Genomic DNA, 17,977 nt, shown 5'->3' with positions numbered 1-17,977 from the left:
GTTTGGGCTGGAGATAAAAATTAGAAATGTTAAGTGTATAGATGCCATTTAATGCCATGGGAATGGATGAGATACCTTAGGGGGCCGGTATAAGAAGTGTGGTTTCTAGAAGGTGGGAAGAGCAGCAGAGCATAGTTAATAGGATGGGTTTGAGATAAATAGACACTTAGACACTTCTTTTGTCATAACACAAAGGCAGAAGATCTGTACAGATTCAAATGCAAGAGGGTTTTAGATTTGGTTGGCATGTAGGTGAAATAGTTCCAGTCTGATAGTTTCTGTATTTTCTGAAGTAGAATCCATGATTATCTACCTAGAAGGAGGGAGGATAGTCATGAATTTGAGGAAGGTTGTGAAGGTTGAAATATAGCAGCGGATGAAAGAAACCTAGGATTGCCCAGTGGTGTCTTAGACCCTGATGATAATAAAATTTATAATAGAGGCATACTTTGGAGATACTTTGGATTCGGTTCTCAACCACCACAATAAAATGAATATCCCAATAATATAGTCTAATGAAATTTTTGGTTTCCCAGTGCATATAAAGTTATGTTTACACTATAGTCTGTTAAGTATGCAGTAGCATTATGTCTAAAAAACAGTATACATACCTTAATTTAAAAATAGTTTACTACTAAAAAATGCTATCATCTGAGCCTTCAGCAAGTCATAATCACTGATCACAGATCACTGTAACAAAAAATAAAAGTTTGAAATATTGCAAGAATTACCAAACTGTAACAGAAGCACAGAGTGAGCAAATGCTTTTGGAAAAATGGTGCCAGTAGATTCGCTCAAAGCTGGGTTGCCGCAAAGCAAGTACAATAAAACAAGTTGTGCCTGTAATTGTTTCAGTCAGTCTGGTTGTGAAGTGAAGGAGGGAAGATCCTCTAAGTTTGGTAGAGGAGTGATTAGGCAGTATAAGTAAATGGTGCAATGGAAGAGTTGGAAAGTCTTATTTTGGAGGTCAAGAGGACCGTGGCCTGTGATGTGGACTGGCCTGGTCGGTTTGCATGGCTTGCTTGCAGTGGTGTCAGAGCCAGTTGTTTATTAGTAGCTTTGTTAATAGCTTACTAGGATCGAAGAGTTCTTTGCCATCAGTAAAGACAGGGTAAATTCTTGACATGCAGTAGTTATTACCACCTAATTTGGGGTTTTAAGAGGATCCCAAAACAAAAGGAAACAGCAGAAAGTGTATATAATATTTGCGCAGTAGAAAAATATCTGTTTACAAAAAATAAGGCATGTGCCCAGCAAGTGTCTGTGTACTTATAATTTAAAATAAAATGTTGATTTAGCAAAGATTATCTAATGTAAACTTTGCTTCTGGTTTATGGAAGTTATGAGAATGCTAAACAAATTTTGTATTTCCTTCCTGAATGAATATTATTTCGTAAATATGCAACTAGAAATCTAAGCTACTTAAAAGTAACATCTTGTTTCCTGTTTATTTCAAACTGTTACTAATTAGTTACTTATTTTTAAAATGTGAGTACTTGAATAAGTTAATTCAGTTAACTTTCTATTTGGCTTTTTGTTTTTACTTTTAAACAATTACAATTTTTAATTTTTTATTTCATTTATTATTTTTTTATACATAGTTTATTTTGAGAGAGAGAGAGAGAGAGAGAGCACGTGAGCAGGAGAGGCAGGAGAGGCGCAGGGAGTGAGAGAAAATCCCAAGGAGGCTCCCTGCTGTCAGCGTGGAACCTGATGCAGGGCTCAAACCCACGAACCATGAGAGCATGACCTGAGCCAAAATCAAGAGTCAGACACTTAACTGACTGAGCCACCTAGGTGCCCCTAAAATTTTTTTAAAATGAAAGTAAATAGTTGCGTTTTAGAATTGCATATCAAAATGGTCAAGAAGGAATTGTAGCCCTATTAGGACAAGATTAAATAGTGTGTTAATAGTGTATCCCCTTTCTCTGTTCATATTTTCTAGAGTGTAAGATAGCTGTCATTGCATAAAGAGGGACATATTTTCTTGATAAATTTTTTTTTCCAACGTTTATTTATTTTTGGGACAGAGAGAGACAGAGCATGAACGGGGAGGGGCAGAGAGAGAGGGAGACACAGAATCGGAAACAGGCTCCAGGCTCTGAGCCATCAGCCCAGAGCCCGACGCGGGGCTCGAACTCACAGACCGCGAGATCGTGACCTGGCTGAAGTTGGATGCTCAACCAACTGCGCCACCCAGGCGCCCCCATATTTTCTGTAGCAGAAAGCATTTGAAATATTTGCTTTTCTTTTGTGACTCATGGAGCTGATGAATGCCTCAAAGCCATTTGGTAGAATAAGCAATATTTGTATACTTAGCACCCCAATAATGAAACCCTAAGCCTTCTGTTCCTTAGAATATACATGTGGTGTCTTTGTAGGATAAATACTCAACTACATGAATTTGAGCATTCTGTTACAGTCAAGGAGGAAGATTTATATTGATTCAGTTAGTGTTGTAGCCATTTGCGATTTTAATGATATGAATTTGCATGCCTAGCAAATAGTGTTATTTTTATGTGTAACAGAGCACAACATGATTGGATCTTTTAAATAAGGAAGGAATAGGGGCGCCCGGGGGCTCAGTCGGTTGAGCGTCCGACTTCCACTCAGGTCATGATCTCACAGGTCATGAGTTTGAGCCCCTTATCGGGTTCTGTGCTGACAGCTCAGAGCCTGGAGCCTGCTTCAGATTCTGTGTCTCCCTCTCTCTCTCTGCCCCATCCCCACTCATGCTCTGTCTCTCTCTCTGTCTTAAAAATAAATAAAACATTTTAAAAAATTAAATAAGGAATACAGGAGTAATTCTTTCCAGAATCCTGGCAAAATGTGTTTTTTTTAATTAATTAATTAATTTAAATAAAAAGCTTATTTTAAATTCCAGTATAATTAATGTGCACTGTTATATTAGTTTCAGGTGTACAACATAGTGATTCAACAATTCTATACATTATTCAATGTTGGCAAAATATTTTGAAAAATCAGCACATACTAATAAAATTTATTATAGAAGACCTTTATTGGGTATATGAAATTAAAAATAGTTCTTGAATTCTAAAAAATTATTAAAAAGGCAAAATTGATGAATAATGTTTTGTCCCCTAAAAAAAGAAAACAGTGACTTTATTGTATATTTTCCCTTAGGTTTTTTTTCTGAGAAGGTTTGTATTTGTGGTATGTTGCTTCTGACTATCTAGATACAAAATTTAAAATCACAGTATACCATATGTGCTAACTAACTTGGATGTAAATTTAAAAATAAAATTTTAAAAATTAATTAATTAAAAAAAAAAGAATATGTTAAATAGGGGTGCCTGGCAGGTCAGTTTGAAGAGCATGTGACTCTTGACCTTGGGATCATGAGTTTGAGCCCCTGTACATCTATACATTGAGTGTAGACATTAAATAAATAAACTTTTCTAAAAGGGTAAAATGAATGAATGAATGAATGAATGAATGAATGAATGGTTCGGTGGGGGGGAAGGTCTTTGTACCATATTTGTAACTGATATGAAAGTTTGAATTATGTAAAAATTTTATGAGTTGTAAAAAATTTTTTAAATTGAGAAAAATTATAAGAAAACATTTAATTTTTTTAAGTCATAAAAAATAAATAAAATCACAATATACCAAATAAAAGGAGGTGGTTACACTATACCTAGAACATAGCTGAAAATTGTAACATTGGAAAAATTGACCATTAGAACGTGGTTGAGCGTGATCTATCCCTTGAATGGTTTTATAATGCTGATAAAACAAGTCCGTTTATGGTGATGCTTGCTAACTCCTCCCATGCGTGGCAAGTACTAGGCCAATTATTCCTGTGTGTGTGTGTGTGTGTGTGTGTGTGTGTGTTACATTCAGTTGTCTGATGCTGTGTTTGAAACACCAAGGCTGCCATTCTGAAAAATCAGAAATGTTTGTTTTGAACTTGGTGCAGGGCCTAGATTTTGATGTAGAAGGGAGTTACATACATGGAAAGTTGTTCTAAAGTTTCAGATTATGCAAATGTTTCTTTATAAATCTAATACCACACAAAACAATAAACCATTATTTTACTAATCAATAGCATTTTCATTTGCTTTTCATTATTTATTCAGAATTATTTATAGATGTCCATTTTACTTTTATAATCAGCATAGGAGCACCTGGGTGGCTCAGTCAGTTTAAGTGTCCGACTCTTAATTTCAGCTCATGTCATGATCTCACAGTCTTGGGATCAACCCCCGAGTCAACCCCGAGTCAGTCCATGCTGGGCATAGAGTCTGCTTAAGATTTTCTCTCTCTCCCTCTACCCCTCCCCTGAGTTCTTGTTCTCTCTCTCTCTCTCTCTCTCTCTCAAATAAATAAATAAATAAATAAATAAAATCAACATAAGGTTTTTATGCTTCTACTCAGTCTTTAATTGGAGGAATATATAAACATATGTGTTGTGTGAAATCTACCCTTGCGCACATAGTGTTTATGGCAGTCACAGTTGCATATGTTATGGTTTAACTTGTCACTGTAGAGACCAGCTGTACTGTAATGTACTAGATAACTTAAGTACTTTCGAGAGCTGTTGCACCAAGATACACTGCTTTACACACAAACACACGAAATTTGTTCAGTTTTACAGTTGGCTCTTATGCTTGCCTTGGTGAATGTTTCTCAATTGGTATAATATCATTTTTCTCAGGATTCTGATCAGTGTATAAAATTTGTCTTTGCTGCTTCTGAATAGAATAGCAATATTCTTGTGATATCCTAGGGGATATCACAAGCCAGTTGTGGGACTTGACGTGTAGATATTAGTTTCAAAGTAGGATACATAGTATAATACAAAGCCAACACCAAAGGAAGATTTTCTAGAAGGTGAGAAAACATTGTTTTGCGTATTTAAGAGAGCTCAGTCAAGTCTCTAAAAAGTTTTGAAGTCAAACTGTGACGCAGTGACTGTTGAAGAAGAAATTAAGGAATGATGGTCATTGTTCATGTATTTTGAGCTTCACAGGATTATTCCAGTCTCTGTTTAAATGATATGTAACAGCTTTCCCTTCTTAAAAACAAAACTAAAAATACTCCTTGGACTTGCCATCCCTTTCTGTCCATCTGCCATCCATTATTGTGCTCCTTACTGTAACAAAATACTCAGGAAAAGCTCTCTGTATTCCTTATTACTGTTTCCTCACTGCCCAGCCATTGCACTCAGACTTTCATCATTTCCACTCCCACATTAATTTCTTACCCAGTCTCTCAGTGTCACTCTCAATTTGCACACCTGTACCTCTGCATTTCTTCAAAATTATCAGTAAAGATTTTGAAACTTAACACTCCCCTGCTTAAAACCAGTTTCTAGACACACACCAAGAATGGTTTGGCTGGGTCCAGGCATTAGTATATTTGAATAGTTGCTCAGATAATTCTAATATCAGGCTGAAAGCCCCTGCTCTAGTGGCTTCTCTCATCCTCATAATAAAAGTTACACCACTTTATAACCTACAAGGCTCCTGACTAGTTCTCTGATGTCATCTCCTACCTATTTTCTTCACTGCCTCCCTCTACTATATTGGCCTTCTTCACAGATGCCAGGACTTTGTTCTTAGCATCACTGTGTCTGTAGTACTAGAACAGTACCTCTGGCACACTGTATTTGTTTAGTGGATATTTGTTGAAGTAATATTTTATGGATGCTGTTTGTTCTTATTCTGTAGTAGCAATTACCCTATAATTAAAGCCAATTAGGTTCCTGGTGTTTAAGAATGCTACCAAAAATCCTGTTTGAACATTATGTCACAGTCTCCCAGGGTCCATCCATCCCATCTTCCAACATGTCTACTATTTTTGCTGTCAGAATGCCTGCTTTTCTCGGTTTTTGTCTCTTGGCATGTGCACTGTTGACACTTCAGATCTTTTTTGGTGTCCTGTTTCTGCTTTTATTTTGTGTAATTTTTTCTTTGTTGTTAATCACATTTTCTGTGGATAAAAAAAAAGAGTGCTCTTACCAGTCAATAAGATTTTCTTCTATAGGTGAACTTAGTCTACTCATAGGATGTCTAGTACATAATCTTTGGATCTTATCTACGTTTATTCTTGATGGATGCAGGTGGGCTGCTCCTTTGTTGTGAGAAAGGGAGGTGGAATAGATGGGGAGGGTCAAATTCTTAAAGAGGAAGATCAGGGGAGGTACCTGTTTCTGGGGTTAGAGTTTGAAGACTACTTACTGCAAAGTTGACATTTTCATCTCATCAGGGGCCTACAAAGTTTTTCTGTAGAAGTCCTGATACAGATATTTGGGGCTTTGTGAGTTTGCTCTGCCTGAGTGAATGGTGGCCAGCATGACAGCTGGAAAGTACTAGGAATTTAATGGCTCTGGGAGCAGTCTTTAACCAAGAAAGTGGTTAGATACCCCAGCTTCTCTTTTCTTAGTGGGGACAATTCTTAGGCATGTTCTACATAATTCCTCGGAGGGTCTCTAGCACGACTGAACTCCAGTTATCCACAGCAGTCAATGAACCCTTAATAGACTTTTCTCCATCCGTCTACTGTTGTTAATCCCCTCAAGTGTGCTTCCCCTCAAAGTACTCATCTCAGGTTTGCCTTTTGGGGGAAGCCAAATGATAGAAGTCTGTGTTTGCAGACTATTGCTGTAATTAGTAGGGTACGGTTTTTTCTTCCCTTCTCTCCCCAGTGGGAGATAAGGCTTCCTTAATGGTTGACATTGGCATCAGAGTACAATATAGCGAATGGACTGAGGTATGGGGAAGAAGGTATTGTATGCCTGCCTATCATTAGTTCAGTTCAGCCTTACTCAACTCGGTTTATTCTTTGCAGGTTATCTTTTTCTGCCTTAGGTTCTCTATTCAGGAAGAGAAAAGTAAACTGTCTATAACGTGTGACAATTTATCTCACAGTAAATGAAAAGGTCCCAACCTTGGTGATTTTCTGTGAGCTGGATCAGATTTGCGGTTTCTAAAAGTTAATTGACAAATCCTGTGCTGGAAAATAATTTAAGATACAAGTGAGTGCTTATAAGACAGGAGTTACATATATTTCCACAGCCAAACTTCAAATAACATGATTGGGTTTTCCCAAATTTCCCAAAATTTCAAAATGGCAATATAATCTTGCAAGTAACTATAGTTCTCCCATTAAAGTACTTACTAATGGATTTTTTTTAACATCTAGAGAATTGAAAGTCTTTCTCCACTTGTGATGTGTTTTCTTTCACAATGAGTAGTTCAATCATGTAAGTTTTACCATTAGAGAAGGTGTTTCTAAGCACATATTCAATGTGGAAATTTTATTTTTTACTACATGAGGCTTTCAGGTATACAAGTTGTGTTTTTAAAAAGTTCCATATTTGGGGTGCCTGGGTGGCCCAGTTAAGTGCCTGACTCTTGATTTTGACTCAGGTCATGATCTCATTGTTTGTGCACTCGTTCGTGGGTTTGAGCCCCGTGTCTGTGCTGTCAGCACAGAGCCTGTTTGGGATTCTCTGTCTCCCTCTCTCTCTCTGCCCCTTTCCCGCTTGTGCTCTCTCTCTCTTTAAAAATAAATAAGCCTTTTTTTAAAAAAAGAGTTTCATACTAGTATATGCTTTTAAGCTCGTGTTTTTAAAGTTGACCAATGCTTTTTAAAATCTGTATTAAAATGAGCTTTTTATAATAATAGCTTTTGTTTTTACTTGCAAGAATGTTATTTTCCAGGTTTTTTTCTTCCCCTGGAAGGCTTTGTTTGGCTACTCTTTTTTTGAAATATCCTGTCCCCATTTTTAGTTCCTACTTCAATGCATAAGTGATCTAAAAAGTCTCTACTTTTATTGCTATTTAAAAACTAGCTGAAGGGGTGCGTGGGTGGCTCAGTCAGTTAAGCGTCCAACTTTGGCTCAGGTCATGATCTCACGGTCCGTGAGTTCGAGCCCCACGCTGGCCTCTGTGCTGACAGCTCAGAGCCTGGAGCCTGCTTCATACTCTGTGTCTCCCTCTCTCTCTGCCCCTCCCCTGTTCATGCTGTTTCTCTCTGTCTCAAAAATAAATAAACATTAAAAAAAATAAAAACTAGCTGAGGTTGGATTTTATTTTGCAGGTTTTTTGTTATGATCTGCTTTATTGAGGGAAGCCAGATCTTGTGTTTATTCCTTAATTTGATTTCATCTAATATAATTGCAGAAGGCTGTAAAATAGTTTAACAGGTATTAATGTTTTCTGTTATGCTTGTATCAAAATATGGTGGAGGGAGTTGGGTCAGTGTAACTTGCAAGTTACTTGGAATGTATTTGGGACAGCCTTTATGGTTGGGATATAGTTTCTTGGGTTTTGTTGTTGTTTTCTCTTACTCATGGGTTTTGTTTCGCATGCTCTTCTTCACCTAGGATATTCGTTTTTGTTCACTTTGATTCCGCATCTTACTCTTCAGTACTCCTTATGCACTTGAGCACACATCTGCAGCCTCATAAACAAACCTCAGCCTTCTCACCTGCCCTATCAGAATAGTGTCCATTCCTCAAAGCTGGGCTCAGAACCTACCAACTCCACCTCATTAATTTTTCCGAGTCTAGTCCCCAGGGTTCTCCTTGTTCTCTGAGTGACTCTAGTGTCACTCTTCATGCTGTGTGTCCCATATTGCACCTGATGTAAGCATTATTAGTTATCCTGTATATGGCCTCAGCCACCTTGTTCATGGCCTTTCATAGGCAGAGGGTGTTTTCTCAGCTATTTATTATTTCTTTTGTACCTATCACATAAAGACATTTAGTATTTAATTAGTTGCTTGTATTAAACACCCAATTTAGTTTTCCTCCTGTAATTTCTCTTAAGGTAATCTTAGTGATTTTTTTTAAGTGTTTTATTTATTGCTTGTTTTTTTATAGACGTAAAAAAAGATTGGTCTGACCATGCTCTCTGGTGGGAAAAGAAGAAAACTTGGCTTCTTAAAACACATTGGACCTTGGATAAGTACGGCATTCAGGCAGATGCCAAGCTTCAGTTCACCCCCCAGCACAAACTTCTCCGCCTACAACTTCCCAACATGAAGTATGTGAAGGTGAAAGTGAATTTCTCTGATAGAGTCTTCAAAGCTGTTTCTGACATCTGTAAGACTTTTAGTAAGTATTAAATTCTTCTTGAAATTATGAGTTGTGTGACATATATATGACTGATATTGACCCTTAGCTTATTTCATGGAATAGGGATTGGGGTGAGCTATCTATCTTTGTATATGTGTGTTCATTTTTCACTTTATTCTTTAAAGTTTTGTATTCCTTTAAGATAAATAGTTGAGGTAAGATGGATCAGGAGGAGTCTAACATAGGCTCTTGACTTACTAGAAGTGTATCAGGTATGTATTATTATGTAACACTTCATTCTGATGACTTAATTTATTTCTTGGGAAGGAGAAGAAAAAAGGCATTATTTTCAGAGTGTATATTTTGCATTGTTTTCTTTCATGTAAGTCTCCTTTTGATTTTAGTGATTCAGGCAGATTGTGTCACTTCTTTCACTGAAGGTCCTGACACAGCTCTTAAGGAAATGACTATGAGTATTGTCTTCCTTAAGCAGTCTACAACTTGAACTGTCTTATAGTAATTCTCTTTATGCCTTCTGAAATGAAATGTGGATTATTTTTGGCTGACCCAGTTATGTCATGACAGAAAGTATTCAACGATCAGAGAAAATGTGAACTATTGTCATTATCACTGGTACATAATTCTGATGTAGCATAGATTTAGGGGAGCTTTAGGACATTACTATTTTGATCTAATGACTGAAATTAGTGTTTTTTTTATGTTTAATGGAATTTTTTGGAAAAAATAAAATACAGAAAAGTGTAAGGAATTATATAAAAATTACCTAATTCCTGTTATCTTAGAATTAATACCTGAAATTTTTGCCATTTTGCAAAACTTTTTTTTAAAAAGTGATAATAACATAGGTTAACTTTTTGAGTCACATTCTCATAATTTCCCTTCACAAAGCTATCAGTATCATAAGTTACTGTGTATTCCTCTAGTACTTTTAAAAATACATTAACACACACATGCACATGAATTTATCCATATTTGTGTGTGTATATATATCCATAAACAAGATGTTACTGCCATTGCTCTGTGGGTGTTTTTGTTTTGTTTTGTTTTTTTTGCAGTTTTGTATTTGTATGCACGAGTTTCTCAAGTGGTTGGTTATACAGTAGTCCCCCAATTTTGTGCCCCGGCAGAAGAATGAAACCACAGATAGTAGTACCTCTATATATATTATGCTTTTTCCTATACATACATACCTTTGATAAAGTTTAATTTATAAATCAGGCACAATAAGAGATTAATAATAGATAAGAAAGTAGAACAGTTATAAAGATATACTGCAATAAATGTCCTATGAATTGGTTTCTCTCTCAAGGTATCTTATTGTCCTGTATTTTCACTTGTGATGAGAAAATGCCTACATGATGAGATGAAGTGTGGCAAATGATGTAGGCATTGTGACATAGAGTTAGGCTACTGCTGACCTTCTGATGATATGTCAGAAGAAGGATCATCTGCTTCAGACCACAGTTAACTGAAACTGTGGAAAATAAAATCATGAATAAGGGGGCAGACTGCTGTACCAATTTACATTCCAACCATCAACATATGAAAATCCATTGTCCCAAAATGTCACTAACACTTGAATATTGTTGGGCTTTAGTGTTTGGTTCTTTGAGTGAAAAAATAACAGTATTTCATTTTAATTTATAAAGCTAAGTATGTTTTCGTATCTGTATTAGCCATCTAAAGTTCTTGTGTTTTAAAAAACTAGAGGAGGGGAACCTGGGTGGCTCAGTCAGTTGAGTGTCCGACTCTTGACATGCTCAGGTCATGATCCTGGGGTCGTGGGATCAAGCCCCATGTAGGGGGCTCTGTGTTGAGTGTGGAGCCTGCTTAGTATTCTTTCTCTCCTCCTCTGCCCCTCGCTCGCGTGCTCTCTCTCTAAAATAAAAATTTTTTAAAAAAGGGAAAAACCTTTAGTTTTTAGAGCAGTTTTAGGTTCATAGCAAAATTGAACAGAAAGTACAGAGGGTTCCATTTACCCTGTGTCCCCACACATGTATAACCTCCCGCTGTCAACATCCCGAGTGGCACGGTTGATAAGCCTACACTGGACACATCATTATCATCTAGAGTTCAGGGCTTACACTAGGATTCACTCTTGGTGTTATACAGTCTGTGGGTTTGGACAAATGTATAATGCCATTTGTCTATCATAGTATCATGCAGAGCAGTTTCACTGCCCTAAAAATCCTTTGTGCTCTGTCTATTCATCCTTCCCTCTCTCCCAACCCTTAGCAGCCACTAATCTCTTTACAGTTATTTCATAGTTTTGCCTTTTCTAGAATATCCTACAATTGGAGTCATTCACTATGTAGTCTCTTCAGATTGCTTCCTTTGTATAGTAATATGCATTTAAGTTTCCTCCGTATCTTTTCATGGCTTGATAGCTTATTTCTCTTTAGCAGTGAGTAATATCCCATTATCTGGATGTACCACACTTTATTTCTCCACTTATCTACTGAAGAGTATCTTAGATATTTTCCAAGTTTTGTAGTTAGTAAGTAAAGCTGCTATAAACATTTGTGTGGAGGCTTTTGTATGGACCTATGTTTTCAACTCCTTTGGGTAAATCCTAAGGAGTGTGATTGTTGGATCACATGGTAAAAATAGGTTTAGTTGTTTAAGAAGCCACAAACTGTCTTCCAGAGTAGCTGTACCATTTTGCATTCGTGCCAGCAATGAGTAAGAGTTCTTATTGTTCTGAGTCCTTACCAGCATTTGGTGGTATCAGTGTTCTGGATTGTGGCCATTTTGATAAATGTGCAGTGACATTTTATTGTTTTAATTTTTATTTCCCTGATGACATAAGATGTGGAGCATCTTTTCATATGCTCATTTGCCATATGTACATCTTCTTTGGTGAGGTGTCTGTTAAGGTCTTTGGCCTTTTTTTTTTTTTTTTTTTTTTTTTTTGAGGGAGAGACAGAGCATGAGCAGGGGAGGGACAGAGAGAGAGAGAGAAGGAGACACAGAATCCGAAGCAGGCTACAGGCTCTGAGCTGTCAGCACAGAGCCCAACAACATGGGGCTCGAACTCATGAACTGAGAGATCATGACCTGAGCCAAAGCCGGACACTCAACCAACTGAGCCACCCAGGCGCCCCCTTTGGCCTATTTTTTAATCAGGTTGTTTTCTTATTGTTGAATTTTAAGAGTTGGTGTATTTTGGATAACAGTACTTTATTAGATATTCCACTGTCTGGTTTGTCTTTCCATTCTCTGACAGTTTCTTTCAGAGAACAGAAAATTTTAATTTTAATGAAGTCTAGCTTATCAGTTATTTCTTTCATGGATCATGCCTTTGTCATCATATCTAAAAAGTCATCAGTAAACCAAAGGTCATCTAGATTTTTTTCTATGTTACTTAGGGGTTTTATAGTTTTTCATTGTACACTTAGGACTGTGATCCATTTTGAGTTCATTTTTGTGAAGGGTGTAAAGTCTGGGTCTAAATTATTTTTTACTCGTGGATGTCCAATTGTTCTAGCATCATATATTGAAAAATTATCTTTCCTCCATTGTATTGCCTTTGCTCTTTTGTCAAAGAACAGTTGATTGTATTTATATAGGTCTATTTCTGGGCACTGTATTTCTGTTCCACTGATCTATTTGCTTTTTTTTTTTTTCCAGTAGCACCCTATCTTGATTATGTTACTTTTATAGTGTGTCTCGAGGTCATGTAGCATCAGTCTTCCAACTTTGTTCTTCTCTCTTGATATGGTGTTGACTATTCTGGGTCTTTCGCCTTTCCACATAAACCTTAGAATTTGTTGGTATTCATAAAATAACTTCCTGGGATTTTGATCGCATTGAATCTGTAGATCAAGTTGAGAAGAGCTGACATCTTAACAGTATTGCGTGTTCATATCCATGAAGATGGAACATCTCTCCATTTATTTATTTCTTGATTTCTTTCATCACAGTTTTGTAGTTTTCCTCATTTAGGTCTTATACGTATTTTGTTTGATTTATACACAAGTACTTCTTTTTGTGTATATTAATGTAAATAGTATCATGTTTTAGGGGCACCTGGGTGGCTCAGTTGGTTGAGCATCCGACTTTGGCTCAGGTCATGATCTCACGGTTCATGAGTTCAGGCCTCACATTGGGTTCCGTGCTGACAGCTCAGAGCCTGGAGCCTGCTTTGGTTTCTGTGTCTCCCTCTCTCTCTCTGCCCCTCTGCTGCATGCTCTCTGTCTCTCTGTCTCTGTCTCAACAATGAGTAAATGTTTAAAAATTTTTAAAAAATACTTAAGAAAATAGTATCATGTTTTATATTTCAAATTCCACTTGTTCATTGCTGGTATATAGGAAGGCAGTTTACTTTTGTACCTTTACTATCTGTCCTGCAACCTTGCTATAATTATTTGAGGAGTTTTTGTTGATGCATTCAGATTTTCTATAGGGATGATGATCATACCTGTGAATAAAGACAGTCTTCTCCGTCCCAGTCTGTATACCTTTTATTCGCTGTTCTTATTGCATTAGCTAGTACTTCAAGTAAGATATTGAAAGGCGGTGGTAAGAGAGATATCATTGCCTTGCTCTTGATCTTAGTGGGAAAACTTCCAACTTTATCACCATTAAGTGTGTCCTTAGCTAAAAGGTTTTTGTAGGTATTCTTTATCAGGTTGAGAAATGTGCCTCTATGCTCATTTACTGAGATTTTAATCATGAATGGGTATTAGACCTTGTCTTTTTTTTTTTTTTTACATCTTTTGGTATAATCGTGATTTTTTTTAAATTTAGTCTTTTGATGAGATGAATTATGTTGATTTTTGGATGTTGAACCACCCTTGTATGGTTGGCATAAATCCCACTGGGTCACAATGTATAATTCTTTTTATGCATTGTTGGAATCTACTTGCTAATATTTTGTTGAAGATTTTTGCATAGATATTAGCCTATTATGGTTTAGTTATAATGCCTTTGGTTTTTGGTATTAGAGTAATGCTGGCCTCATAGAATGATTAATCGGTCTACATACATGAAACTAGAGTCCCACAAAGAATGGGAGTTGGGGAAAGGGACACAAATTATTTGAAGAACTGATGGTTTAAACCATAACCCACCATAAACCCACAGATCTAAGAAATGCAATGATCCTAGAACAGAATAAACCTAAAGAAAACTATGCCAGGATACATCAGAATTAAATTGCAGAAAACCAGAATAAGGATAAATTCCTCAAAGGCTAACAGAGAAAACATACAGAAGAACAAATAAAAGAATAGTAACAGACTTCTCTGAAATTACATGAACCAGAAGACAATAGGAAGACATCTGAAAATTATTGCAGGAAAAAACCTAGGATTCTTTACCCAACTGCAAAATCTTTTTAAAATGAAGACAAAAATTGAGACTTCTGTAGACAAAAGGTGAAAGACATCACCAGCAGACCTGAACCATGAAAAGGTTATAGGAAGTTTTTCAGATAGAAGAAAAAGGATACCAAATGAAAAGTATTTTCATAAATTAGACTGTTTCTGCTTCTGTTAGTTTCTTTTTTTCCCCTTTAATAGCTAGTAAGGGGTTGTATTTTCCTGCCTCTTTTGTATTGAGTTAAAGTCAAAAAGGACTTACAGGGTTGGGGAGGGGGCAATGGGTTAAATAGGTGATGGATATTAAGGAGGGCACTTGTGACGAGTACCAGGTATGTATGTAACTGATGAATCACTAAATTCTGTTCCTGAAACTAATACTACACTTTATGTTAACTACCACTAATTTTAAAACGTGAAAAAGAAAAAATGGCTTATAAAATCACTTTTCTGCCCTCTTTCTCCCCAGCTCCTATTCACATTAGTGCCACTTTCTACTCTTTTATTGTTTCTGACTTTTGGTTCCATAATTCTTTTTTTTATTTTTTTATTTTTTAAATGTTTATTTATTTTTGAGAGACAGACAGAATGTGAGTGGGGGAAGGGCAGAGAGAGGGAGACACAGAATCTGAATCCAGCTGCAGGCTCTGAGCTGTCAGCACATAGCCAGCCCAGCGCGGGGCTCGAACTCACAGACCACAAGAGCATGACCTGAGCTGAAGTTGGATGCTTAACCTGCTTAGCCACCCAGGTGCCCCTGATTCCATAATTCTAAATAATATACCATTATTTCTTGATTTTATCAGCTTTAGATATCTGTTCACTTCTTTTTGCTGAAATGTTTCTTTTCCCCCTTATCATAACTATTATAATTTTTGACTAAATAATTACTATTTACATTATTTCAACAAGGTATATATTTTTACTTGGTGAACCAAAGCGTGTACTTTATCCTCTCATATGCCTTCTTGTTTATCATTTGCTTAGTTTTCAACCTGTATCAGTTGCTGATTCTTCTGTATTCTACATTCTCTATGATATCATCTACTCCTTCCTTCCTCCCTCCCCCCCCCCCCTTTTTTTTCCCCTAGACAAACTCTGAAGCCGCTCAGTACTCCTGCTCCAATCTGAAGTGGATGTTTTCTAGTCTCAAGTGTGTAGTCATGGCTCCAGGACTTCCCTTTACCATCGTCCAGGCACAATGTCTTCTCTTTCATATTTAATCCTTGCATTTTCCCCAGTATTGATTTGTTCACTTGTTTTGGTGGACTGTATCATCTGCACAGTAAGAAAAAAGTGAATGGGATGTAAATTTTTGAGATGTTAACATTATTTTGTCCTTTGATAGAATTGTTGGTTTGAAAATTATTTTTCCTGAAAATTGGGAAGTGTTACTAAGTTGTGTGTTGGCTTTCAGTGTTGCTAGTAATAGTCCTGATGGTGTTCTTAATTTTTATTTTCATCCTTTTGTAAACTGTTTTTCCCCTTCTGGAAACTAATTTCAGGATCTTTTCTTTTCTCTGCCATGTTGAAATTTCATGGTAATATGCCCTAATTCTTCTTTTTTATTTTCTCTGTTCTCTCTGTTACTAGTAATTGATTAGGCATTGTTGTTGGATTGATTCTTTTACCTGACTTAACATGTCTTCTATTGGATTTTTTATTGTGACTATCAAATTAAAATTTCCAATGTTTTCTATTTTATCTGGATGTTTCTTACTCAGGTATTCATGAATACACTTAAGATTTGTGGATTTTATGTAAGTTAAACCTCAAAAAGAAAAAAAGAATTAAAACAAAAAGGACTCCCTCTCCCACTGTTAATACCCAAGATTTTTTTTTTTTTTTTTTTAAGTTTTTGAGTATAGTTGACACAATGTTAATTTCAGGTGTACAACATAGTGATTCAGCACGTTTATACATGATACTATTGTATCCCCCGCTACTGTTCACATATTTTACCCATCCCTCCCAACCCCCTGCCCTCTGGCGACCATCAGTTTGTTCTCTGTATTTATTAGGTCTGATTCTGATTTTTGTTTATTGATTTGTTTTTTTTTAGATTCCACATATGTGTGAAATCATATGGTATTTGTACTTTCTCAGACCTATTTCACTTAGCATAATGTTGTTGCAAATGGATGATCTCATCCTTTTTATGGCTGCATAATATTCTCTGTGTGTGTGTGTGTGTGTGTATGTGTGTGTGTACACAGATATATAATGTGTAATATATATGCATACACACTCCACATCTTCCTTATCTGTTTATCTATCAGTGGATGTAGGTTGCTTCCATATCTTGGCTATTGTAAGTAATGCTGCAGATAAACATAGGGGTGTATATATCTTCTCAAGTTAGTGTTTTCATTTTTCTTGGGTAAATACCCTGTAGTGGAATTATTGGATCATATGGTAGTTCTATTTTTTATTTTTTGAGGAAACTCCATACTGATTTCCACAGTGAGTATACTAATTTACATTCCCACCAACAGTGCATGAGGGTTCCTTGTTCTCCATATCCTTGCTAACACTTGTTGTTTGTCTTTTTGATTTTAGCCATTCTGACTAGGTGTTCTGTGATATCTCATTGTGGTTTTGATTTGCATTTCCCTGGAGATTAGTGACGTTGAGCATCTTTCCATGCATCTGTAGGCCATTTGTATGTCGGAAAAGGTCTATTCGAATGGTTTTCTGCCCATTTTTTAATTGGATTGTTTTTTGGTGTTGAGTTATATGAGTTCTTTATATATTTTGGATGTTAACCCCTCATTGGATAAATCATTTGCAAATATCTTCTCCCTTTCGGTAGGTTGCCTTTTTGTTTTGTTGATGGTTTCTTTTGCTGTGGAAAGCTTTTTATTTTGGTGTAGTCTCCTTTTTGCTTTTGTTTCTCTTGCTTCACATTGCTATGGTCATTGTCAGAGAATGCCTGCATTGTCTTCTAGGATTTTTATGGTTTCAGATCTCACGTGTAGGTCTTTAATTCATTTTGAGTTTATTTTTGTGTAGAAAGTAGTCCAGTTTTATTATTTTTACATGTAGCTATCCAGTTTTCCCAGCACCATTTATTGAAGAGGCTGCCCCCCCCCACTTTTGCTTCCTTTTTCACAGATTAATTGACCATATGAGCATGGGTTTATTTCTGGGTTCTCTATTCCATTGATCAGTGCATCTGTTTTTATGCCAGTACCATAGTGTGTTGATTACTACAGCTTTGTAGTGTATCTTGAAATCTGGAATTGTGATACCTTCAGCTTTGTTTTTCTTTCTCAAGATTGTTTTGGCCATTTAGGGTCTTCTGTGGTTACATACGAATTTTAGTACTATTTGTTCTATTTTTGTGAAAATGATGTTGGCATTTTGATAGAGGTTACATTGACTCTTTAGATTGTTTTGGGTAGTATGGACATTTTAGCAATATTAATTCTTCCAGTCTGTGAGCATGGAGTATCTTCCCATTTGTTTGTGTCATCTTCAGTTTCTTTCATCAGTACTGTATAGTTTTCAGAGTATAGGTCTTTCACCTCTTTGGTTAAGTTTATTCCTAGGTATTTTATTCTTTTTGGTGCAATTATTAGGTAGAGTT

General features: G+C 36.4%; 1 protein-coding gene across 6 annotated transcripts in view; it reads left to right on the top strand.

Annotated features, from left to right (window-relative positions):
* Positions 1-17,977, top strand: part of FERMT2 (FERM domain containing kindlin 2) — an 84,316-nt gene that overhangs the window by 24,591 nt on the left and 41,748 nt on the right. For all 6 annotated transcript variants that reach the window (XM_045450992.1, XM_045450991.1, XM_045450989.1 and 3 more), the window contains exon 3: positions 8,852-9,085. In XM_045450992.1, coding sequence (XP_045306948.1) covers positions 8,852-9,085 — 234 coding nt within the window. The remainder of the gene's footprint in view (positions 1-8,851; positions 9,086-17,977) is intronic.

The sequence above is a fragment of the Leopardus geoffroyi genome, chromosome B3 (assembly GCF_018350155.1).
Source record: "Leopardus geoffroyi isolate Oge1 chromosome B3, O.geoffroyi_Oge1_pat1.0, whole genome shotgun sequence".
Taxonomy (NCBI): Eukaryota; Metazoa; Chordata; class Mammalia; order Carnivora; family Felidae; genus Leopardus; species Leopardus geoffroyi.
The sequence above is the reverse complement of the archived record's forward strand: the minus strand, read 5'-3'. Positions and strand labels throughout refer to the sequence as shown.